General features: G+C 50.4%; 1 protein-coding gene across 8 annotated transcripts in view; it reads right to left on the bottom strand.

Annotated features, from left to right (window-relative positions):
- Positions 1 to 13736: 13736 nt before the first annotated feature.
- The window catches only part of ARHGAP27 (Rho GTPase activating protein 27), a 29935-nt gene continuing 18925 nt past the window's right edge, over positions 13737 to 24746 (bottom strand). For 6 of the 8 annotated variants that reach the window (XM_072939148.1, XM_072939146.1, XM_072939144.1 and 3 more), the window contains 15 exons: positions 22851 to 23258; positions 22382 to 22564; positions 22094 to 22174; positions 21937 to 22020; positions 21463 to 21530; positions 21049 to 21139; positions 20431 to 20535; positions 17735 to 17833; positions 16678 to 16782; positions 16411 to 16540; positions 16236 to 16334; positions 15976 to 16053; positions 15756 to 15890; positions 15513 to 15618; positions 13737 to 15412 (listed from right to left, as the gene is read on the bottom strand). In XM_072939148.1, the coding sequence (XP_072795249.1) occupies positions 15235 to 15412; positions 15513 to 15618; positions 15756 to 15890; positions 15976 to 16053; positions 16236 to 16334; positions 16411 to 16540; positions 16678 to 16782; positions 17735 to 17833; positions 20431 to 20535; positions 21049 to 21139; positions 21463 to 21530; positions 21937 to 22020; positions 22094 to 22174; positions 22382 to 22564; positions 22851 to 23258 (1950 nt within the window). In that variant the 3' untranslated portion in view covers positions 13737 to 15234. Of the gene's footprint in view, positions 15413 to 15512; positions 15619 to 15755; positions 15891 to 15975; positions 16054 to 16235; positions 16335 to 16410; positions 16541 to 16676; positions 16783 to 17734; positions 17834 to 20430; positions 20536 to 21048; positions 21140 to 21462; positions 21531 to 21936; positions 22021 to 22093; positions 22175 to 22381; positions 22565 to 22850; positions 23259 to 24746 lie in introns of all 8 variants that reach the window. The other 2 variants (XM_072939150.1, XM_072939149.1) reach the window with 2 other exon arrangements.

The following is a 24746-nucleotide window of genomic DNA, read 5'->3' as shown; positions in this document are numbered from 1 at the left end:
GAGAGCACCTGTCCCACCCCAGCTACATCTCATTCTCCTCACATGTCCTGCCATTTCTCACCTCCAGCCTTTTGTTCACGAAGTACCTCCCTCCTAGAATGCCTTCAGAACAGCCAACTTCCACTCAACTCTCAAATCTTAGCTCAACTCTTACCCAGTTCCTTCACAGATGTACATTGAACACCTGCTCTATCCCTGTCAATGTCCCTGACTTTCAGGCATTGGAAAAACAGCTGAGGACAAAGCGTGAGGTCCTGCCCTCGTGGAGCTTACATTCTAGTGGGTGGGACCGAGAGTAAACTGATCAGCAATCAAAACATTAACCTCCTCCAGGAATCCTTCCCTTTCCCTAGTCTCCCTTCCCCAAATCTGGTGCCTCTTCTCTGGCCCCTGCCACTACTGCAGTCACCACCCTGTTCTGTGAATTTTTGTCTGTATCTGTCTCCACTTAGGAAATAGAGTGGCTGGGAGTCCTGTCTTTTCCATCTCTTCTCCCAATGGGGCTGGCGCTTGGTGATAACTGTACTTTTGAGTTATATTTCAGAGGCTGGAAAGATGGGGCACAATGTTCTGGGCTGAGAGGCTGGCAGATGCAGGGCCAGTGTCAGTGACCGCATGCTTTAGGAGGGCAGGGGCACAGGCTGGTGGGATGAAGTGGTGTGACAATTGTCACCAGATCTTGGAGGGCTGCGCAGGCTTCACATGGGTTCTCTAGCCCTTGTCTTACTAAGGGAATATGTCTTGATTTACAAAACCACCAAGGGAGCCATGGCCTTGGTCACATATGAAGTCACATCTGAATGTGTTGCCCCACTCTCCTCCCTCCATCCTGCCCAATAACTTGTAAAAGTTGAAAATAAAGTGCACTGTCTCAGTCAGCAAGTGCCTGGCTTAGGGAACCTGTTAGGCTACCAAAAGGTTAAGTAGAAGTTGGAGGCACTCTCATGGGTGACCTATCCATATAGGGTGGTATAGGGAACTGGGATGACTTGGGGACATCCCTAACCTTTGAGGCTGACGTCATGGTGATAACCACTCACCCACAACGCATCTCGTGGTGCCAGTTCTCCATAGAGGTGGACGAGGTCCCTAACACGGGGTTGTGTGGCTGCTGTTCTTATGTGCATGCAAAGGGAACCAGACCCCACCCCGACCCCTCGCCCAGGAAACTGCAGAGAAATTAGAATCATTTGAAGAGTTCTTCATTCTTTAAGTCAGCAAGTACATATTGAGGGTCTCCTCCTATAAGCAAGTGCCATCTACTAAAGGAATAACAAACCATATATATAGGTGCACCTTGGAGATATTACAGATTTGGTTCCAGACCACTGCAGTAAAGCAGATATTGCAATAAAACGAGTCACACACAATTTTTGTCTTCCCAGTGCATACAAAAGTTATGTTTACACAGTACTGTAGTCTATTAAATGTGCAATAGCATTATGTCCAAACAAAATGTACATACCTTAATTTAAAAATACTTTAGCTGGAAACAGCTAAATGTCCTTCAATTGGTAAAGAAGAGACAGGTTGTAGTGTACTCGTACAGTGATTTATGATGGGGCAATAAGAAGGAATGAACCACTACGAAAACAACAGTGTAGACACATCTCAAAAGTGTTAACGTTGCATGAGTGAGACAAGAACAGACGCAGAGACTACTGGTGTGTGATTCCAGGCACATGGATTCTAGGAAAGGCAAAACGGTGACAGAGAGCAGATCTGCTGTTGCCTGGGGAAGGGGCTGGTGTTAAGCCAGGGAAAAATTTGGGAGGTGATGAAAATGTGCTCTATCTTGATGGTGTTAGTGTCTACATGATTGTATACATTTCTGAAAACATTGAATTTCATACTTAAAATGAGTGAATTTTATTGCATGCAAAGTATACAACAATGTAACAGATTATAAAAGGAAGAATATATACTCCTTGTAGGAACAGAAGTATATATTTCCTTCTCGCAAATGAAAATAACCTGATAAAACATTTCTAACAATTTGATGCATAGTCTTTCAGTTAGTTTTCTATTAATATATACTGAATATATTGTTTTATAAACTTTTTTATATGATTAAACATTGTAAGCATTTTTCTATGTCAATAAATGCATTCTATACTGTCAAAAATTAAATAAAAATACAAATACTTAATTGTTTAAAAATACCATTATCTGAGCCTTCAGAGTTGTAATCTTTTTGCAATAGTAACATTAAAGATCACCATAAAATATGATAATAATGAAAACATTTGGGATATTGTGAGAATTACCAAAAGGTGACATAGACATGAAATGAAAATTTATTGGAAAAATGGCACCAGTAGGCTTGCTTGATGCAGGGTTGCCACAAACCGTCAATTAAAAAAAAAATGCAGGTGTGCCTATAAATTGCATGTGCTCATGGGTAGGATGGTGCAGAGGAGGCAGAGCTAGCCTCCTGTGGGGCATAGCATCACATAGGAGGTGCTTGAGCTGAGCACTGAGGGGTGTGCATGTGATCTCCAGGTAGAAGGGCACTTCAGAGCGACAGCCGGCATAGATGCTTGAGGGGTGCAAAAAGGTATGAATCAGCAGGGCTTGCTCAGGGAGCATCAGGCAGCCGGGTGTGGCTCCATTTATCAAGGCCACCTTGTGTGCCCAGCCCTGGGCCACATTGTTCCACTGATCAAGCCCCTCTCCCTCTAAGGTGATTCATAGATGAAGAAGCTGATGCTCAGAGAGGCTAGGTAACTTGTCCAAAGTCCCACAGCCAGCGTCAGAGCTCAGGTTCAAATTCATGTTTGCTGCATTCCCAAATCTGTGTTCCTAACCATTACGCTGAACTGCCCTATGACATGATGCCAGACTGAAGGAACTGGAGGTGCTGGGGATGGCCACCTGAACTTGATTCTGAAGAGCAGAGTTCCCCAAACACCTGCCATTTGTACTCTGTCGTCAAGAGTCATTCTGTGTCGTCAGACTTTCATTTTCGTAATGCTTGTCTTTCAGTGTTTCACTTTTTAAAAACTTAAATTTAAGTAATTTTTTTCTTGACATATAACTCATATGAAGAAGCACACAAATGAATTAACTTTCACTCGTCTGAAAAAAAGCAATTTCCCCCCCAGGTCAATGATGATGATCTGAGCCCTCAGCAGCTGGCCTGGTGCTGCCTCCCAGATAGCCTCGCATGTAAAACCACTCTCTGAGTTGTAAAGCATAGATTAGTTTTGTTTGCTTTTGAACTTCATATAAATGGACCCACAAAGATTGTTCTTTTTATGTATCTGGCTCAGCATATGTACAGTTTAATTTATCCATTCTTGCTTTTACGCAGTATTCCATTGTGTGAATATACTAGAATGCATTTATCCATTCTACTGCTGACACAGATTGTTTTCTGGGTATTATGAGTAGGGTTGCTATGAACATTCTACTGCATGACTCTTGGTGAACACATGTGCTCATATCTGTTGGGATTATACCCAAGAGTTGAGTTCCTAGGTCAGAGGGTAGTATGGGAATGCCCAGTTTCTGTGGATATGGCCAGTTTCCCAAAGTAGTTGTTGTGAATTACATCCTCGCTCCCAGTGAGTCAGAGTTCCAGTTACTCCACAGCCTTGCCAACATTTGATCCTGAAAGTCTTTTTCATTTTAGTCCTGGTGGGTGTACAGGGATATCAAGTTGTGGTTTTAATTCACATTTTTCTGATGACTGATGTAGTTGAGCACTTTTCATCTGTTCATTGGTCACTTACATATCCTCTTTTTATGTGTTTAAGTCATTTTGCTCATTTTTCTATTTGATTTTTTAACGTCTATTGATTTTTCTTATTGACAAGTAAGAGTTCTTTATATACTCTGGATGTTAGTCCTTTGATGGATATATGATTTGCAGTATCTTTTCCCAAATAAATTTATTTCATGGACCAGTATTACCATAATCAAACCAATAACTTATGTCATAGCTAGTAAGTAACTGTAAAATAAGTAAAATAAAAGTAAGACAATGTTATTAGTTTAGCTAAATATCTTGTGGCTCATAGTCTGGACTAGATCCTGTTAAGAGATTAGCAAGTGAAAAAGAGTTGTTAAAGACATTCTAGCACCACATGGAGACTTTCTCCTTGATATTTTTAAAAGGCTGGGAAGAATTAGAAAAGAAATAGCATTCTCATTTTGCAGCTCCATGTTAATGATCACCCCAGTGTACCCTTTTTTTCCTTGAAACTCCTATAGTTATGTCACCCGCTGTGTGAGGTCTGCATTTTGGGAAATGCAATGAGGTCTTTAACTAAGGGGTGGATATAATAAAATTGATGTTTTAGAAAGATCATTTAGATGACAATGTGAATACAAGCAAAAATTGAGATGAGGAACCCAAGTTAGGAGAAGTTAAAATCCAGGTGGTAAATGTCAAGGGTCTAAACCAGGGGCAAGCCAGGGACTGGGGTGGGTGTGGGGATTGGAAAGGTAAGAGGTAGAATCTGTACTGACTGATGTGTTAAGAGAGTAATAAGAGATGTCTGGGGTGAGACTGTGGGATTTCTAAGTGGGAGGAGGAGGTAGCGAACGTAGTGAAATCAGTCTGGGATGTGCTGAATTTGAACTGTTTGCAGGACCTCACAGGGAGAGTCTCCCATTCATTCATTCATTCATTCATTTCACAGATATTCAATGAGCATGTATGGGTACCAGGGGTACCACAGTCCATCAGACAGAGAAGATTTCTGCTCTATAGAGCTTAACATTTGTGGGAAAGATAGATAGTGGGAAAGACAGATGAGGACAAGCAAGGTATGCATGGGGCTCGGGGCTGCAGGCTGTGGGATAGATTGGGGGCCTGTTAGAGTAAACGCAGCAGTTATAGCTGTCAGCTTTACTGAGGGGCTGAGTGAACCATGCAGAGAGGAGAGTGGAGTGCCAGCATTTGGTGGCAGGGTAAGAAACACCCTCAAAGTAAACCACGGAGGAGTAATCAGAGGGGGAGGAAAGCGGAAGTGGGTCACAGGAAGGGGGTTTCAAAGATCTGTCAACTGATGCAATCATTCATTGATTCAGTCAATCTTTACCTGGTGTCTTCTGAATGCCAGACTCTGGGGAATCTGAGATGAGTGTGAAGTCTCTTGGGTAGGCGAGTGTGTAAACTACAAATTATTGGGCAAGGCTGCGTGAGAAAGATTCTATTATGGAAGTACGAATGATGTATGTCATGGGAGCACAGAGGATGGGAATGCTTTTTGAACCTACTATGTGCTTCCTGGAGGAGTGGGCATGGAGCTAGAGAATTGGGGCAAGGACACTGACAGAGAAGGACCAGCTTGAGCAAGGATGAGGAGATGGAAAGCTGTTTGGAGAGTTCTGGCAGCTGGCGTTCACAAATGCAAGAGGGGTGGAGCAAGCCAGAGGACAGGAGCCTGGGATGGGCTTAAGGTCATGCCGAGAGAGTGGGCTGAATTCAGAAGGTGATGGGGCCAGTGCAGGTTTTGAGGAGAGTGCCTGCCACTGTTCCACCAAGCCCCCTGGGAACGCTGCTTCTCTCCTGGCCCCCAGTGGTTAGTAAGCAAGTGCCCACTCTGCATGCTTCACAATCACTGGCCCCACACAGCCTGGAGTGCTCTGGATGAGCCCTGGGAGAAGGGGTGGGCCGGTGTGGAAGGCATCTTGCAGGAAGGCATGATGGGTGGGTATAGAATATGGGGTGCTCACTCCGAGGTCTTGGGAGCACTCTCTTGGGAGAGCAGGTGAACTGAGGGCACCTGTCAGGGATGAAGAAGGGTGGATGGGGCGGAGGTGCCAAGGCCCAGTGGGGTGGCCTGAGCTTAGAGTCACCCCCTGAGGGGGAGCCTTGGGCTGATTAAGGGCCAGACCCCTCTCACTCTGCACCTCCTCCTGGTCCAGGCTTACACTGCCACCTCCCCCACAACACATCATCAGCCTCATCCTCCAGCCTTGGAACTCAGGGCTGCACTAAACTTGGGGGCTGGGGCTGGAGGGGGACAAGACTCTAGGATTCTCTTGGCCCATGACTACGGCAGCCCAGTGCGACCTCAAACCCTCCCTTGTATTCGAGGTTGGGAATCGCCCTTTGGGAAAAAGACCTCTGGTGCCCCCTACTGCCAGCTCTGTTTCAGCAATCCCAATCCCTCCTCTGCAGCTGACTCTTGACCCAAGTGGCGTGAACACATCTAGGGCCAGTTTCAGTGGCAGGAGGTGATGCCCGCCACCAGGATGGAGGTCTGGCTTGTGATATTTATACCTGGGCTCCAGCAGCTTCCTAATTGGTCTCCCTCCCTCCCTCCTCCACCCATAGTGGAGAGAATCTCTTTAAAAGCGTATCTGTGAAATACTGCTCAGCAATAACAAGTAATGAACTATTGATACTTGCAACGACTTGAATGGATTTTAAGGGCATTATTCTGAGTGCAATCTTAAGCCAATCTTAAAAGGTTACATACTTTATGATTCCATTATATAACATTCTCAAATGACACAATTATAGAGATGTAGAACAGAAAAGGTTGCCAGACATTAAGGGGAGGGGAGGGAAGGTGTGGTTATGAAAAGGCAGAAGGGATTTCTTTTAAGGTGACGGAAAAACTCTGTATCTTGATTGTGGTGGTGGTTAAATGAATCCATACATGTGATGAAATGTCATGGAATTATACACTAAGACATACCAAAAGATAAGTGCATGCCCCAAATGGTGAAACTGAGTGAGGTCTGTATTCTAGTTAATTGTATGTCAATCACTTTCCTGGTTTTCATAACACATTACAGTTATGGAAGCTGTCACCACTGGGGGAGGCTAGGTGATGGGTATATGGGACCTCTTTGTACTGTTTATGCAACACCCTGTTCTTTCAAAATGAAAATTATGAAAAGAAAAAGAAATTCCTTGCCATATCAGCTACCTGTTCATCTCTACCTTATGGCACCTGCTTGGCCAAAGAGGATGAAGTCTAGGAAACTCCTTTAATAAACCAAGCCCTCCTCTGAAGCTGGCAGCGGAAGACAAGTATCCCCTCTTAGAGGGCACAGGGGGCTGGACCTCACAGCCCCAGTTATACCTGGCTGGGACTCGCTTGTTAATCCCAGTAGTCCCCTCCTATACTGGCCTGAGGGGGGCGCTCTTCTACCTCTGATACTCTGGTCCCCAAGTGGACAAAGTACCCTTCCCTTAGCACTGCTGGGGCTCAGTCTCTCTCTCTCTTTATTTTTTTTAAATGTTTTTGTCTTTTCTTAAAAATGTTTTTCCAGAAAAAGACTCGTAGACATAGTAAACAATCTTATAGTTACCAGGGGAAAGGGGGTGGGAAGGGATAAATCTGGGAGTTTGAGATTTGCAAATGTTAGCCACTATATATTAAAAAAAATTTATTTTGTATAGCACAGGGAATTATATTCAATATCTTGTAATAACATTTAATGAAAAAGAATATGAAAATGAATATATGTATGTATATGCATGACTAGGACATTGTGCTGTACACCAGAAATTGACACATTGTAACTGACTACTTCAATTAAAAAAAAAATTAGAGATACTTGAAAAAAAGATTTTTTCTTGAGGTGGGGATATAGCTCAGTGGTAGAGCACATGCTTGGCATGCATGAGGTCCTGGGTTCAATTGCCAGTGCCATTGTGAAGGGGGAAAATTTTTTTTAAAAAGGCTTTCTCTTTAAAAATTTTTTTAACAATGACATAAATTTTGTATTCAGGAAATAAGTTATATTTTTAACTTAAAAACATTTGAAGACACATCAAGCTTCCTATCTAGACAAAGTCATGTATGAAAATCAAAGCTTAGCACTTTTCTATGTCACTGTAAATGGGATTATTTCAGTGTTCCTCTATATGATGTTAGAATGCTAATTAACCACTGAAATGCAAGTCTTTCACCAGCTAAATATTTAGTCCTATTTCAGTAAGACATTTCATTTAGACAAAATTTCACAAAAATACAGCCCTAGGAGTGGTGTAGCTATCTATTGATAGAAGCTACTTAAATGTGTAACACAATAATAAACCTCTGTGAAAATGTTTTTGTAGTCTGCTGGTATCCTCCTGGGTATCACAAATACATTCATGGGGCTCAGTCTTCAAAAAAGGCAGCTTTGCAGGGAAGGTGAGTAATAGCTTAGTGGTAGAGCAGCTACTTGGCATGCATGAGGTCCTGTGTTCAATTCCCAGCACCTCCATTAAAGACAAAAAAACAAACAAACAAAACAAAACAGGAGAAAAAGCAGCGTTGGAGCTCTGGGGCTTTGGGAAACAAAAAAGCCACAGCCCATTGTGCTGTGCTGCCCACAGGCTCCTCCTTCAGGGCTCCTCCAGGATACCTCTGCATCTGGCTCCCACTGGCCCCAACCCATAGGCTGTCTTGCCCCAGGACCCAGGACTCTCCTCAGGCCTGAGGAATGAAGACTAGCCGGTTCTGAGCCATGCATGTTGCACACATCTCATTTTATAATCTTAAGAAGTCTCTAGGGTAAGTGTGGAAGTCCTAACTGGCCAGATGAGCACACGGAGGTGCACAGCTTGGCCAAGATCACTTGATGGGAAATGGCAGAGCTGGGGCTTGAACTCTGGATATCTACCTTTTCATGTCCTGGCTCATCAACAAGTATCTATTGAATACCTGTCATGTGCCAGGCACTGTGCTAGGTGCCAGGCGTACAAAGGTGAGCAACAAGAGTGTCCACCCTCCTGCGGCTGACAGTATCATGGGGAGGGGGTAGATAGCAATAAATAATCACTGTATATGATTGTGAAACGACAAGCTGAGAAAAGAGAAACACGTGGGCCTCTGATGGTTTGTAACAAAGAAAGCTGACCTAGCAGAGCATTCAGAGGAGCTGCCTGAGGAAGGGTTACCTGAGCGGAATGCTAAAAGATGACTGAGCAAAGGGAGAAGAGAATTGCAGGGAGGCACAGCACACATAAAAGTCCTGGGGCAGGAGGGAGCATGAACCATTTGGGAAACCGATAGGAGGTCAGTATAGAGGCAAGGCAGAAACCAGGAGAGCAGGTAAGGTACCGGGCCCAGCAAGGGTTTACTGAGTGTTTACTCTGGCCAGACTCTGTTCTTGAAGGTATTATCTCACGTAATCCTCGCAACCGCCATATGAGGTTGGTACTGCCATCACCATCCTCATTTTCCAGATGAAGAAGCTGGGACACAGAAGGGTGAGTCAGTTACCCAGAATCCCATCAGGAGCACTGTGGGTGCGAATCCAGGCAGTGTGGCTTCAGAGCCTGTGCTCCATACCACGAAGCTGCACCGCCTCATGAGGGGAAGCTGAGGAGCTGACAGGCCAAGTCACGCAGAGCCCCGGAGGCCGTGTTAAAACTTGCAGTCTTTTCCTGAGGACTGTGAAAAGATTTCTAAGCAGGGTGATAATCAAATCAGGTTTGCATTTTAAAATGAAGACGGATGGAGTGGGGACAAAGAGAACGTGGGAAGGGGGTGGGCCTGGGAGGCTGCTGCAGTGGCCCAGGTAGGAGACATCAGCTCCTTAGACTCAGTGGGGCCCTAATGGTGGCGAGAAGTAGTGGGACCAGAGAGGTGGAACCAACTGGACTTGGACATATCAGGTGTGGAGGGTGGAGTTGGGGGAGATGGGGGCAGAAGGCCACACTCGCAGGTTTCTGGCTTGTCCACCTGGGGGGATAATGGAGCCATTTCCTGAAACAGGTAAAACCTGGAGGACCAGTTTAGGGAAGTTCATGAATCTAATCTTGGGCTGAAGACTGTCCCAGACACATATCAGGTTGTCAGCGGGACACGGGGGTTCTGGAGCTCTGAGAAGTCTGGCCTGGTCCTATTGATGCCATTGGGTGGACAGTATCATCCAAAGAGGGGTTGCAAAGGGAAGGGGGGGGGCTGGCTCCAAGCACATTGACCTTTACGGCTGAGCAGAAGAGGATGAGATGCTGCGGCCAGAGTGGGAGGACAATCGAGAATGTGGCAGTGTGCCAGCCAAGAGGAAGACACCGTTTCCAAGGAGGGAGTGCCAGCGGAGGACAGGATGCTCCTAAGAGGAAAATTGATATGAAGACCCCCAGATGCCCAGCAGTTATCAGTGTGAAGTCATTGGTGAGTTTAGGGGAGAGTTCAGGTGTCTGATGGTGTGTGGGGGTGGAAGAGTGAGTAAGGGCGGCAAATGGTGAGAGGGAGGAGCCAGTTAGATGTTGTAGTGGATGCCCTGGATACCACCAAGATGCCCTCTGCAGGGCTGAAACACTCATTTCCCCAGCTGCAGGAGGGTTGGCAGCTAACGGCTCTCACCTGAGCCTCTCTCCAGGGCAAGCCCTGGGCTGCAGAGAGCCTCTGCCAAATTCATGCACCTGGCTGCCCACCACCTTCCAAGTGCCCAAGTCAGCCTTCATCCAGTGACTGGTCGATAAGGCAATTTACAGGCCTTGGCTCTTTGCCACAATAGGGGGACAACACTGAGTGTGTCCTGGCCCCAGAATTTCCCATGGGGTCAGCTGAGGCCTAGAGTGGGCCTGCATCATCCCACGCAGGTGTCGGTCCTGAGAGCACCCCCAGTAAACCTCCTACCCACTTCTCTCCATTTCCTGTGGAATTCAACCTGAGACAGCAGCTAAATGAGTAAGAGAGAAAAGAGGCCGATGATAGTGGGTTCTCTCCCAAAAAAGGGAGGAGATGAGCTGTACCCTGGAGAGATGTCTCCTCTGAGGTACCAGGGGCAAGGAGGACAGGGGGGATGTAGAGAGGGAGCTCCAAGCTCTTGACAGTGGGACGTTCAGGGGCTTCCATTACTTCTGTGAGGTGGTGAGGTTGCCTGTTAGGAGGAGGGGTGGCTGGGAGGGCTAGGGATTTGAGGAGAATGAAGGCTTGAAACAGATGCTGCAGCAGGTGGTAGGGAACAGAAACCATCCCACGTTGCAGGTGGGGGTGCACAACAATGCAGCCAATGTAGGAAACCAGTGTTTGACCGAAACTGTAGTTTGACAATTCCTGAAAAAGTTAAACATAGTTACTGTATGAGCCAGGAGTTCTACCCCTTAGCTCTCTACCCAAGAGAGTGAAAACACATGCGTATGGACTGAGTGTTTGTGTCCCTCCCAAATTCATTGAAGCCTTAACCCCCATGTGATGGTTTTTGGAGGCGGGGCCTTGGGAGGTAATTAGGCTTAGGGGAGGTCATGAGGGCGGGATTAGTGTCCTTCTAAGAGGAGGAAGAGATGAGCTTCTCTCTCTGTCTCGTGTAGACACAGCAAGAAGGCAGCATCTGCAAGCCAGGAAGAGAGGCTTGTTTCCAACCCCAGCGTGCTGGCATCCTGATCTCAGACTTCCAGTCTTCGGAACTGTGAGAAATAATTTCTGTTGTTGAAGCTACCCAGTCTATGGTAATCTGTTACAGAAGCTGAAGGTAAGGTAGTATGTCCACATAAAAACTTGTTTATGAATGTTCATAGCAGCCTTAATTATAACAGCCAAAAAGTGGAAACAATCTAGATGCCCATCAATTAGTAAACTGATTTTTTTAATGTGGTAAATCCATACAGTGGAATGTTATTTGGCCATAAGAGTCGATGAGGTACCACCATTGGCCACAACACAGATGAACCTTCAAAACATGGTGGTTCGTAGCCTATTGGGGAAGTGAGGGGACATGGAAGCACAATTACAACACAGCGAGGCGAGTGTGATGAGAGGGAAAGGCACGGTTCTGGAGTGTGCGAGGATCCACTGGCATGGACACCGTTGTGCAGAGAGGTGGGAGGTGTGGCTGGGAAGGGTCTCGGAGACCACACACTGAAGAGCTGTGGTCAGATGGCTGCTAAATGGAAAATAGTCCTGGGAGAGGAGGAGCCCATCCAGATGAGAGGTAGAGAAGGGGTGGGAGATGCAGAACTGGGGAACGTTTAGGAGGTTGATGAGAGAGACTTGGTGGCTAACTGGGTACCGAGGGGGAGGAAACTCTGATACATGGAGATGCTGTGCCCTGTGGTAGGGAGAGGGGCTGGTTGCAGCTTTGTTGCAGGCAAGTTGTTCTTGGGGTACCTGGCAGCTTTCCATGCAGGTGGACACTTGCCCTTGCAACTTGGAAGAGAACAGGTCAGGCTAGTGACAGAGCTTTGGATGAGGTTGTGCCAGATTGGTCACTGAGTCACCAGAGTGGAGTGATTGAGGGTGCTCAGGAGGTTGTAGGGGAGTGAGGAGTGGGCCAGGCACAACCCAGGGGCAGCACCATTTACAGGGTGGGCAACGACCCATGTTGCTGTGGGCCAAGGACTGTGTGCCTTTAGGAGGATGACAGGGAGCTCATGGTCCACTCCTGTGAGGATTTAGCATGTCCACTGGACTTAGCAACGGGGCAGGCACTGGAGGCTTTTTCTAGGGCAGCGTCGGGGATAGATGCCTGGCTACAGGAGGACCAGAGATTTGAGAAGCCCTTAGCAACTCTGCTACCATCACTTATTTTTATGTCTACCCAACAACCAGATGGCACTTTAAAAGGGCAGATACTATTTCTGTATGTTTGTGTCTCCAGACAAAACCCATTCACCCAAATGTATTCACTGTGCACCTGTGGTGCTCGCTGTACACTGTGCTTGCTGTTGAGGAGTTATGGCTGAGCTCAGACTTCTGGTGGGGTGCACAGTAGGCCCTCAGACTGTGTGAAGGAAGCTCTGGGCAGGCTCTGCCACCAACCTGCCACGTGACCTCAGGTGAGTTATGACCTGTCTCTCCAGGATTTTGCTCATTGTTGGTAGGTGATTTCTAAACCTCCTCCTGGTGACAAAATGTGATGACTCTGGGACTTCTGTGTCTGCTGCTACATTATTGGCCACCCACTAAGATCTTAGCAGGGTCAAAGGCTTGGCAGGGGGTGGGGATCAAACAAGCTAACACTTTCCAAGACCTTCCTGCCAAGGATCCGCCTGCCCGCTGTCCTGCCACAGGCCTCATTCATTGTGGTCCACAAGGCCTTGCGCAATTTCTCCCCTGCCAGTCTCCCCAGCATCGCCTCACATCCATGCCCACTGGCTCTGTGGGCTCATTACGATGGGCTTCTCTCAGGTTTTGTTCTCCCCACAACCCTTCCTGCCTCAGAGCCTCTGCACATACTGTTTCTCTGACTAGACACCTTTCCCTTAATTCCTCACCCTGTTAATTCCTTTTCATTCTTAAGTACTTGGCTCAAATGTGGCTGCTGCAGAGACATCTCAGGGGGACAGTCACATCCCAGTGACACATCTTCAGAGCACCCTGTGCTTTTTCCTAGCTCTTGTTCAAATGGTTAACCAAGTAGTCAGGTGTTTAGTATCTGTTTAGTTCCACCCTTAAACCTGTGATGGGGTCCCTGCCCTGCCACAGGTCCCACTTTAGAAAGTTCTACACTGGACCTTCTCTGTCTATGCCCCTCCCCACAGGATGAGGGATCTGTGGGGCCCTCTTGGAGCCCAGGCCCTTCCTGGTATGTGGGACCCCAGAATTCCCTACCCAAATGATGCCAGGCCTATTCCCTCCAGGGTGGACCCTGAAAGGTGGCCAAGGGGCAGTGTTCTGCACTCATGGACTGGAGTGTTCACGTGTGTCCACGTGAACCTCCCCTTAGGACAGGATGGCTCTGAGAGTGAGAAGATGGGGCGGGAGAGTGCAGCCTGAGAGCAGAGCCAGCTCTTTTCATGCCACCCATTTGGGCATGGAATTTGGAAGAGTCAAAGAAGTTTACATTAGAACCTGGCCTTCCAGATCATCATGAAAGTGTATTTGTCGAAGTAAGATAATAGAACACATTTTATTGAACAGTTGTTAGCTTGATTTATAACTTTACACCATTTTGATGTCTAGTATGAGGCCTCTGTTTGTACTCTTGCCCCAGCCCTGCTGGCCGTCAGGGTGGCCTTAGGTTAGCCTTGCCCGCTGGACCATAAGCTCCACCAGGGAGGCAGTGTGAGGTACCCCTGTCCCAGGGCACGGTGCCTGGCACAGAAGAGCAGATAATAAATATCAACTGAGAGAAACAAATGAAATTATCCAAGTAAAATGCCTGGCATGACACAGATGTCAATAAATATTAGCTCTTATTTTTGAATAAATGAATGGGTAGGTGGGGCAGGGGGCTGAGACCCCCAAAACTGAAGGGGAGTGGGGGCTGATGACCTCAGGGTTCACAATTCCTTTCCTGAGGTCGTGCACTCCTTCCCCCTACCCTGCAGGCCTCTCCCAGCTTTCATAGCAAGGTCGGCACTGGGCAGGCATACCTGACAGCCAGAGAACTGAGAGGGGCTAGGGGATGCTGCCCGTGCTATTTCCCTGTCCCTCACAGAAAGACAGCTGGGGCAGATTCCCTCTTTGCCTTCAGGGACCTCCCAGGCCCAGACAGAATCCTCCCAGGTTAGTTTCATTGCTTTACCCATAAGGCCATGCTTGGGTTGGGGGGTAACTGAAAGGACTGATTTCACCCTCACAGGAGGGTCAAATCACCCACCAGATCCTGAACAAGTCACTTTGCCACTGGAAACTTCAGCTTCCTCATCCATAAAATGGGGTTGCAAATGGAAATGGTGCATGTGAAGTGTCAAGTGCAGGGTACACATTTAGTAACTCGGAAGAACCCCTTGCACAGAGCACAAGTGATCAGCGAGGGCAGAGGCCCAGAACCCCAAACAAAAGTAGGTGAAAATGGTCCACAGTCAGCTAGTTATTAGGCAGGAGCTTCAGCCCGGAAGCCTGGGGAAAGGCAGGTTCAGCTGCCTGCAGCAGGCTGGGTGGGGTCAGTCCTGTTTCTGCAGCAGGGAAGTTGTCTATTGCTGCTTCATGATGGACACAGTGCCACGCACAGGGCCGGGAACCCACAGGGTGTCTGTGAGGGCCTCAACCAGATGCAGGCCTGAGGAAGTCAGGAAACCCCTCAGTCAAATTCCTCCTTCCACCAAGGGCGGTCCCAGACAACACTCTCCCCCCACCCCGCATTCTGTCATGTGCACAGTTGGTGATGCTGTTATAAAGAACAGAACCCAGTTAACCCCTAAACAGACCAATCAGGGGGGTGAAAATCACATTTTGTGAACTGCTCTCAAGCGGTCACCACACCCTCAGAACCAAGGGATGCAGAACTCACTCTGGCCTGTGGACTGAGTAGGAGGCAGAGGTTCTCAGACATAGAGTCCAGCCGCATGGCCTCCAGCCACCCAGCTTGTATGCAGGACCACTGTAGCCCATCCCACTCCCAGGTTCCTAGCACCAGCAGCGGGGTCGGGGTGGGGGCCCCTGGTCAGTGTGGTGGGAAGATGTCTGAGCACTGCTGCAGGATGAGCTCCACCACCTGGTTCTGGAACACCATGGTCATGGGCATGCTGGTTTCCTCCGTCTCGGGCCGCAGCAGCGTGGGCCCAAACACTATGGCCACGCTCTGCACAGACATGCGGTTCTGTTCCCCGTGCTCGATCACCCTGCAGCGGGGGTAGGGGTGGGTGGAATCAGGGCCCAGAGCTGGGGGGAGTTGTGGGGGTCCTGCTGGGGCACCTCCCCATTCCCACGAGGCTCCCTCACCGGCACAGGTGCTGGAAGAGCAGCCGCAGTGTGTCATGGTTGGGGGCGGGCAGCGTGCGCACCAGGTCACGCACACAGCGGTAGCGCTGGGCCTGGTCCTGCAGCTCTGGGCAAGGGAAGGAGAGGGAGAGGAACAGAGAGGGCTGGCTTCCAGTATTTTGGAGGGGATCCTGGCCAAGGGAGTGTCCTAGGCAGCCCAGATCCACCCCTACCCCATCTGTCCCACCTCCCCTGGGCACTCACTGATGGCAGCGATGAACTGGCGGAAGTGTGAGAAGGGGAACAGGGGCTCCGGCAGCTCTCGAAAGAAGAGCTTCAAGGCCCCAGTGATAACGTGGACGTCCTCCCAGCGCCCATCGTCCAGGTCCAGACGTTCATCTGCCATAAGGGTGCAGGGAGGAAGAGGAGGTCACCATCACTTAATGCCTTCAGGCCTGGGGCAGGGGCAGGGGACTGGCCTCACCGTGGTCCACCTTATAGCGCAGCTTCTGGATGGTGGCCAGGTTTCCACTGATGCGGTACAGACCGTCGATATCGAGCCCTGGAATAGAGGGAAGTGCTGACACCAGCTTTGGTGGGATGGGGCAAAAGCTGATCGCTTTTGGAGCTCCTGTTCTTTCCCCCCTCGACCCTGCACCATCTGGGGGTCTCCATCTGGGGTCCTGAAAGGAGGCTTTCAGGCTCCCAGAGTGCCTGGCTCAGCCCACCGGTGCGCGTACATACCCCGGGCCTCGACGGTACGGATGCACTGCTGCACGAAGTGAGGCACCAGGCTCCTCTCACGCTCACACAGCGCGGCCAGCGCACAGCCGAACACCTGGTCTGAGGGAGAAGCTCGTCAGCGCCGCCTCACCCCTGGGCCACCGGCGGCTCCCCGCGTTCCGGGCCCCTCCAGTACCTCTGATGTAGCCCTTCTCCCTCAGCGACTGCAGCGTGGGCCGCCTCAGCAGGAACTTGCGGAGCTTGTACCGGACCTTGCTCAAGTCGCCCTCCTGGCCTCCGGGCCCCGGGGCCTGCGCAGCTGCCGCATGGAAATTCGGGGGCTAAGTCAGCGGGTGGCGCCAGGGTTGGCTCAGCAGCCCCAGCTGGGTCGTTAACCCCACCCACCCCCCAAAAAAGGATGCCCCCACCATCCCCCTCCACCCACCTTACCCCTCAGCACACCTGCACTGGGCCTTGCCTCATCCTCCCGCCAGCTTCCCAGGCGCTCGCTGGACCCGAAGTCCACGCTGCTGCTCTCGCTTTCCTCTTCAGGAGGCAGGTCTGTGGACTAGAATCACACAGGTTCAGAGAGGAGAGCCTGGGGCCAGCTAGGGTCCTTCTGGGATAGGGTGAGGGACCTGAAGTGCCCTCCCAGCAGGCCTGGACTGGAGATTCCCAGGCAGAGTTAGTTCACTGCTTCCTTAACCAGATTAACTCCCCTCACCTCCACCAGGGAACCTAGAATGTTCACTTCCTTTAACTTCGTGGAGCCCTTCAGGTGTTGGAGACAGTCATTCTGTTCTCCCCTACCTTTTCTTATCCTGACTACCCCTACCCACCTCCCAGTTCCTGGCTCCCTTCCCCCATAATTTTCTTTAGCTCCTCTGTACACACTCTACTGTGTCAGTATTCCTCAATATGTGGCTCCCAGTTCAAACTTGAAGTTCCGGCTGGGGCCAGAGCACTGCCAACAACCTCACCAGCATCCCCTCCCTGAATCTGGATTCCTACTTCTATTAATACAGCCAAACAGGGCACCCACTGTTGGCTCACAGGGAATTAAGGATCGAAAAGCCCTAGGCTGTTTCCAGGTGAATAGCTAGCTGTCAGAGGGGGCCTGCCCCATCACGACTTATGCAGCTGATACACTGAACTTAAAAAATGGTAGACTCTTCAATTCAATTCTTTTAAATGATGTTTTCTGGTTTCAGCTTGTCATTCCAGTCTGAGGCTGTTTACCAGAGTATTTACTTTTCCCCTGCCTCCCTTGAAATGGGGCACACCTCTAAGATATGCCCACCTGGAGAGTCCTCTTGCAGGGCCAACCACAGAGGCTGGCTTCACATACTGAAGGCTGTTTCTTCAGCAGCCCATCTGCATCTGCAGGGAGGGGTACTTACTGGTGCCATGGAACTCCCAGTGCCTGAGTGGAGGCCCCCACCCACAGTGGGCCTGGCTGCCCTGTGTAATAGCTGACCATCCCCTCCCTACCAGCCCTGGCAGCCCCAGGCTCTGCCTACCAGCTCCTGGATGCTCTGGGCGATGGCCTTGTGCCAGGTGCTGATGATGGCCTCCGAGTCATGCTGGATCAGGTACTCTGAGCCATCTCGGCTCTGCAGCTGGTGGGACACAAGTCATTCAGTCATCAACAGTTCCCTGGGTATGCCCCAGGGCTAGGTCCCAGGGGAGATACATAGATGGAGGTGATCTGTTCCTGTCCCCAGGAACTTAGAGCCTAATAGAGCAAGGGCCTCGCCCCAAGCCAAGGCATTCCACCTCATTAAAAGCAGTAGGTGACAGCATCTCCGTATTGGGCAAATGATGGGCAAACTGAGGCTCGGTGAGTTGAAGCAACTTCCACAGCTAGTGAGTGATGGAGCAAGGCTCTGAGTGCAGCAGATCTGCATGGCTCAACTGTCTGGTATATGTTCCCCTGCCCCATCCTGCCTCCCCATTAGCCACAGAACACGGCAGGCCTCACCCAGAGCAATGACCAGCAAAAAAAGTCAATGAAAGAAACTCCCCAAAGCCACTATTTTATACTATTGAGGAGCAAGCAGGTATTAACAGCCTGGGCTATTTTTCACCTGAGTGTCCTCATTCCCTAACAAAGTCTACAAAGAACAAGGTGAGGCGGTCAGCAACTTGGAAGGATCTCTCCTCAGCCTCTGGCTCTGAGAACCAAGCGTTCATGGTTGATGGGGAGGTTTGGCTGCAGCAGCTCACACCAGCCTTGCTTTGGGTCCAATGAGAGTCAGTCAGCAAAAACTGTCTCAGACAAGAGTACAGCTTCCAGAATCAGAGAGGGCTGTCTTTTGGCTGCCTACCTATTTAACTTAGACTTGCATGCTAGTGCAAATGCTTTCAAAAACAAAACAAAACAAAACAAACCTACATGTTCTACCCCACCCACTCCCTGCAAAGACTAGAGGACATTTAGTGGGCAGACAGCACAGCCTGACTCTAATCTGAACTGACAGGAGCCCTGCCTGTTATCCCGGAACATGGCCTAACAATGTTTCTAAAACAATAGCCATTATTTTTGGCAGCTCTCTCAAAAACATAATCAGTTCATATTTGAGTTTCATATAGAAAAGCAAAGCTGTTTGATGACCTATCGATACATTTCACAGGACATTCATCTGGTCATTGCACAGGCAAGCAGAGCTCAAACCAGCTATTCTCAGGGGATTGTTACTGAAGTTTTCTGTGGCTCTGGGGTGTCTAGGAGAACTGGTCATCCTCAATGATAGAGAATTTGGGGCTGTCTCATGAGAAAAATCCTACAGTTGCCTACAGGTCACCCCTGAGTGGAGGAAGGATGGCTGCCAGCCAGCAGGGCCACAGGGGGCTCCTCGATTTCCAGTCAAGGCTGTCAGCCTCCGCATCAGCTTGAGGAACTTCCAAGAGCACCATCTGCCTTCCAGTCCTTGCCAGAAGAGGCAACACTGAAGTATCTACTCTGAAACTTTCATCAAAAGCCCAGTCAGAGAGGTGACATTCAGGGAGCACTGTTTGAAGGATGATGTCCTTCTTAGATCAAGGAAGGAACACGCCTAGCAAATGCCATGCCCTTCCTCAATATGACACCATAGCAGACATTGCTAGTTGATCACAGCACTATATCCTGCCAAGCCTGGAAAAGGCTCCTGACCTACTGATCAGGGTAGCTCATGAGATAAAACTGGTTTCCAGCCCTGCTCTGTGGATGCTTATTCTAGAACTGAACGAAGTTGAGTGAATCATCACAAAATGACACACTCAAGCTCCTTGCAGAATTGCTTTTTCTGAGCTGAGAGGGAAGGTCATGCTTTTTGGCTGTCATCAGATGTTACCTGAAGCAGCCTCAAGAGTCCCTTACTAAACTAGATGGAGCCGCACACTAAAAATTTATTTAAGAGCCAATGGTTAGGAAAAAGCTTTGATTTCTGTCAAAATCTAGGAAGGTTTTTTCCCCCTAATAAGAGCCATGTAACCAATCACCCTTCTCTTTTCACTTTGGCTACCAAGAAACCTGGAGCTGATTTTTTTTGAGCGATGATGACCTCAGCGCCTGTACATTATCTGCTCCCTAATCCCTCTCACTAACCTCTTTCTCTAACTTATTTTCCCTGGTTTTGGCTTTTCAGTGGCTTTTACCAGATCATCATATGCATTTTTGTTGTGCACTGCCTCAAGACATTTGGGGACTGAGGTGAGAGTAAGAGCAGTTTGAAAGCCAGATGACACATGGACGGTAAAGGGTGTGTGGCCTTTGATGGTCTTGCCTGGGCCCCACCTGGCCTCTCTATTCCTGCTGGAGGAGCCTGAGAAACGTATCCACTGCCCTGGTTTATTCACTTCCAGTTGGAAGCTGGGATCTGACCAGCCAGAGGAGATTTCCCAGCCTATGACAGAAAGTAGCTGGGGACCAGGAGTCTCCTGTTTCAGGCCAAAACAGCTGCGATGAGAACTGTCCTTCCAGACATGACAGTTTCATTCCCAGAGACCCCCTACTTGAGGACCAAGGACTCTGATGAACTCAGCTCCTAGAGAGGGAGCTGCAGAAACCATGATGCCAGAAACACTGGATGGATCCCCAGGGTGGGGGAAGCTTTGCTTTTGAGCCCTGAGAATTCCAGCCCCAACTCTCCCCAGGTCCTCCTTTTTGGGGCTTGCTTAGTGAGGGTCCCAAGCCATCAGTAAGCCCCTTCTCCTCCCCACCCCCACCACTCACCTCCAGCACATTCTTCTTGCTGGATTTGTCTTTGGGGGCCCAGGCAAGAGAGGCCCCCTTCAACTCCACTGTGTACTCAGGGGTGGAGAGCTTGGAAGGTTGCTTCTGCAGGAAAGGGAAGAAGGTTTGGAGGGAGCATGTTCAGATAGGCCTGTCACAGCAGCCTGGCTCCAATCCACCAGGCTGCCTTGGCTCCAGGGATAGAATGGCATCACAGTTCCAGGAGTAGGGGCCCAAGAGTTCCTGGAACCCAGAGTTCCCAGTACTTCTTAACCATGGAGCCTGCAGGCTGGCTGGTTGTTTGCTACCTGGCCCCCTATGAGAGGAAAGGAGAAAGGAGTGCAGCCTCATCTCTACGACCAGGTGTGTCCAGTCCCCAGCCTCCCTGCCCACCAGGCTGGAGCTGTCCATCTTCATGGACTGGTCCGCATGCCCAAGGTGGCTGGAAGTGCTTGTCCTGGGGTGCATCTCCTCTTATCACCCCCCGCCAAGGCCCAGGTCCCTTGACACTCATATTCCATGGTCTCAGACCTAGCTTTTGACAAGCCAGACTAGATAAAGACCCACGGAAGTCAGGAGCAGATAGGGTACTCCCTGCCCTGGGAGCCTGGGCCTCACCAGGCCACCTGAAGCTGAGGTCTTCGAGTCCTTGAAGAATGTCAGGACACCGCCCTCCAGCACTGTCCAGGAGGCACTCCAGTGCTTCTTCCTAGGTAGGGGTGGGGAAGTGGGGTGGTGACACAGCTTGGATTTGGCGCTGGGCTGAGGCCCCCCTCCTACCCCCTGGAGCAGCACACTGAGTTTAAGAACACAGCTTGGGACACCCAACTGTGAAGTGTGGACTCCCAGCTCTAACTCTTGGTAGCCAAGGGACTTTGGGCAAGTTGTTTTATCTCTCAGTGCCTTGGTTTCCTCAAAGGACCTCATAAAATCACTATGGGGACTAACAAGAGCCCGGCATACAGGAAGTGCTCAGTGAACGTCATCATTAAGGCCCACCCTGCCCTGGTTTGGGGGTAGATGGGCTCTCACCTGAGCCGCTTTCCCTTGTCCACTGTCTTGGTGCGATGGAGCACACCTGCTTTTTCCAGGGTCTTGACCTTAGAGAGAAAAGAGGAAAGAGGAGGCAGTTAAGGGGAGAGCCACCAGAGAGACGGAGGCAGAGGCTAGTCTCCCTCTCAGCCAGCAATTCCCCACAGGCTAGGCCTGAGTCTCCACTGAACCTCCTTTGCCAGCCCAGCTACCTGGCCGCTGGTAGGGGGCTGCCTGCTACAGCAGCAGCAGCAGCAGCAGCAGCAGCAGCAGCAGCAGCAGCAGCAAAGGTTTCCTTCCAGCTCCTAGCCTCACGCAGTTGAGCCTGGGATGACCCAGGTCCCAGGTTCACTCAGCCTGGGCTAGTGCTGGGGCAAATGGCAGAGATACGCCTAACCAAGTCTCCAGGACCTGCAGAAATACCCCCATTTCTTCTGTGGAGGTCCTGCCAGGTCCAATATGCCCCTTCCTTACCTTCTCCTCAGGGGGGCTGGCCTGGGCTGGGGTCTCACTGTCCTGGCTGGATCTGTGGATGCGTCGAGGGGCAGGGACAGGGATCTGGGGAGAAAGATACTGTCATATATAATCCCCTCCACTCCCCCTACCCTACTCTCCTTTCCCAGTTCATTACCTGGGGCAGGTCCCACCGAACAGAGGCATCATCTGGGTTGTAGAAGTAAGGCTTCCCATGTTGGTCCTCCAACCTCACCCACTGTGGGGAGAGGGATGCCCTAGCTCATCTCATGAGCGGAAAGCAAAAGGTTTCCTCCTACCAGAGCCCAACATAACCCCAAGGAGTTTAAAGGGGCGGGAGTGGGTGATAGTCTTAGGCTGGCATGAAGCCCGCGCGGTAACTTGTTTAGAGCATTAAGGGGAGCGGCCCCGCGGCTGTCTGGGCCCACCTGCCCCCTGCCCCTACCTGTTCTTGGGTGAAGTTGTTGATGTAGAGCGTCTGCCCATCTGGGCCCAGGTGGCAAGACCAGCCTGGGGGTGTGGCCAGAGGAGAGGCAGGGCCGGGCTCACTGAAGGAGCCCACGGGGGAATAGTCCTCCTCAGGGTAACTGGTGAGCAACTCGGGGTAGTCCGTCTCGGGGGTGGGGGGCTGCAGGGAGCAGAAGACGACTCAGAGGCTCTCAGAGCCAGTAGCAACACCCCGGGCCCAGGCCCTTCGGACCGGGCCACACCCCCTCAACTTTCCTCTAGGGCCTTGGAGTGAGAGGCGGGGTCAGAGGCTCTCAGAGCCACCCACGCCCAGCCCTTGCCAGTCCCCGCCCCTCTCCCTCAGTTCCAAGGGCACTGCGAAGCAGGAGGCGGGTCCAAGGCCCTCAGAGCCTGACCCCCAACCCTAGCTAGGCCCCGCCCATTTGGACGAGGGCCCCGCCCCTCACCCTCTGGTCCCTGGGGCTGCCAGGGCTCAGGCCCGGCTGCATCTCCAGCTCGTCCTCAGGCTGGTCCTCGGACTCGTCCTCCCAGGCCGTCTCGCCTGTCAACGCGTTGTAGAAGAACACCCTGCGGCTCTCCTCATCCCAGTACTGGCTCCACTCGGTCTCGAGGCTCTCGTGGCTGCCCACCGAGGCTGGGGAGGTGGCCGGGCTGGCCGTGCTCTCGGCAGCCTCAAAGGGCGAATCCCAGGTGGTCACGCCTGTGTCCGGGTTGTAGTAGTAGGGGCGCCCAGTGTTCGCGTCCGTGTGTGTTTCCCACACCGGGCCGGGGCAGGGGTCTGGGGCGGCACCCGGCGACGTGATCTGAGGCTGTCTATCTACGTTCGCGTACACGGGCTCCGGGGGGTCGTCCACCTGTGGGAGGAGGAAGGAGACGTGACCTTCAGGGCAGCTCCGGGTCGCATCGAGCCTACTTGGGCGCTTGCCACCTGGGCAACATTCCGCAAGTCACAGCACCTCTCTGCCCGGCTGCAAAATGTCTGCCAGTCCACTACGGATATCGGAAATCGTAGTAAAGAGAGAACGGAGGAAATGTTCCTTAAAGTGCTTTGTAAATTATGAAGTGCCCCAGGTGCGTGGGACAATTACATCAATTCTTTACTAACAATAGTAAAATACTGATAACGGAGTTTTCCCAGCAGCACGCTCACAGGTGTGAGTTAAAGGTTGGGCAGGAATAGAGATAATGGCCTGGGACCAGTCCCTTCTCCCCCTTGCCCCACCCCATCACATGGGGACAGGGCCCTGCTCCATTTTACAGCCCCTAACCCTTCTTCCTTCCCCACAAAGAAGGATCTGGACTGGAATCAGTAACGCCTCTGGATTTGGAGCTAGAACTTCCCCAATACAGAGTTTGCAGGGCTCAAAATCAATTTCAGACAAGAGAAAGAGAGGAGAGCCAGTGGGGAAGGAGGAAGGCAGGGCAAAGAAAGGTGAGCCACACTTCCCCCTCCAAAGGAAAGTCAGGTAGGCTGGAGGGTCTAGTCACGTAGAATATAAGCCTGGCCATGCTCAAGGCTCTCAGGGCTCCCTGCTGCCTGCTGCCTGCTGCCTGCTGCCTGCTGCCTGCTGAGCAAAGTCTTAGGTTTTTACCAGGGCTGCCTGTATTCCACCTTCTTTCCTGCCACTCCTCCCCGCTTCCTCCCCACCCCCGCCTTGAACTTCAAGCTCCAGGAGCACTGAGTTGCTGGAGGCCCACACCGTCTCTGCCTTTGCTACAGGCCTCAGCTCATTCACAGCCTGCTCATCCCCACCTCTTTCTCACCTGAATGACTCCTATTCCTTCTTTAGAACTCAGCTCAGGTGTCAAGCTCAAGATCTTTCCCAAGATTCCTCCTGTGTGCCCTCCACACCCTGCCTAGCACCCACCAGAAGGACAGATAATGACACTATCAAACCTCAGGCAGCAGAACAGCAGGCGAAAATTAATACTGTTTTCTACGAATGCATAATGGTACAAGGGAAAAGCAGATTTCAAAATAGTAAACTTCGCGTAATTCCAATTTTGTGGTTTTAGAAACCCTCCACAATGCTAATGGAGGGTCATCTCTGGATGGTATAATTCTAGGAATTAGACTTGTTTTTGTTTAATTTTTAAAAAACTTTTCTGCAACCTCAAAATTTTGTATAATACACCTTTAAAAAAAAATCCTAGAAGTTCCTCTGTTGCTATAACACCTACACTAAGTTGTAAACTGCTTGAGAGGGGAAGCCTGTCCTGCTCAAGGGGGCCTCTCACCGGGCCTTGGGCACGCCCCTGAAAGAACATTCATTTGTCCAGCAAAGATTCGCCCACTCTGTGCTAGGCATTGTTCTCAGCACTGGGAACGCATCGTGGACAAA

The sequence above is a fragment of the Vicugna pacos genome, chromosome 16 (genome assembly GCF_048564905.1).
Source record: "Vicugna pacos chromosome 16, VicPac4, whole genome shotgun sequence".
In the NCBI taxonomy this organism is placed as follows: domain Eukaryota; kingdom Metazoa; phylum Chordata; class Mammalia; order Artiodactyla; family Camelidae; genus Vicugna; species Vicugna pacos.
This window is presented reverse-complemented; position numbering and strand designations above follow the sequence as displayed.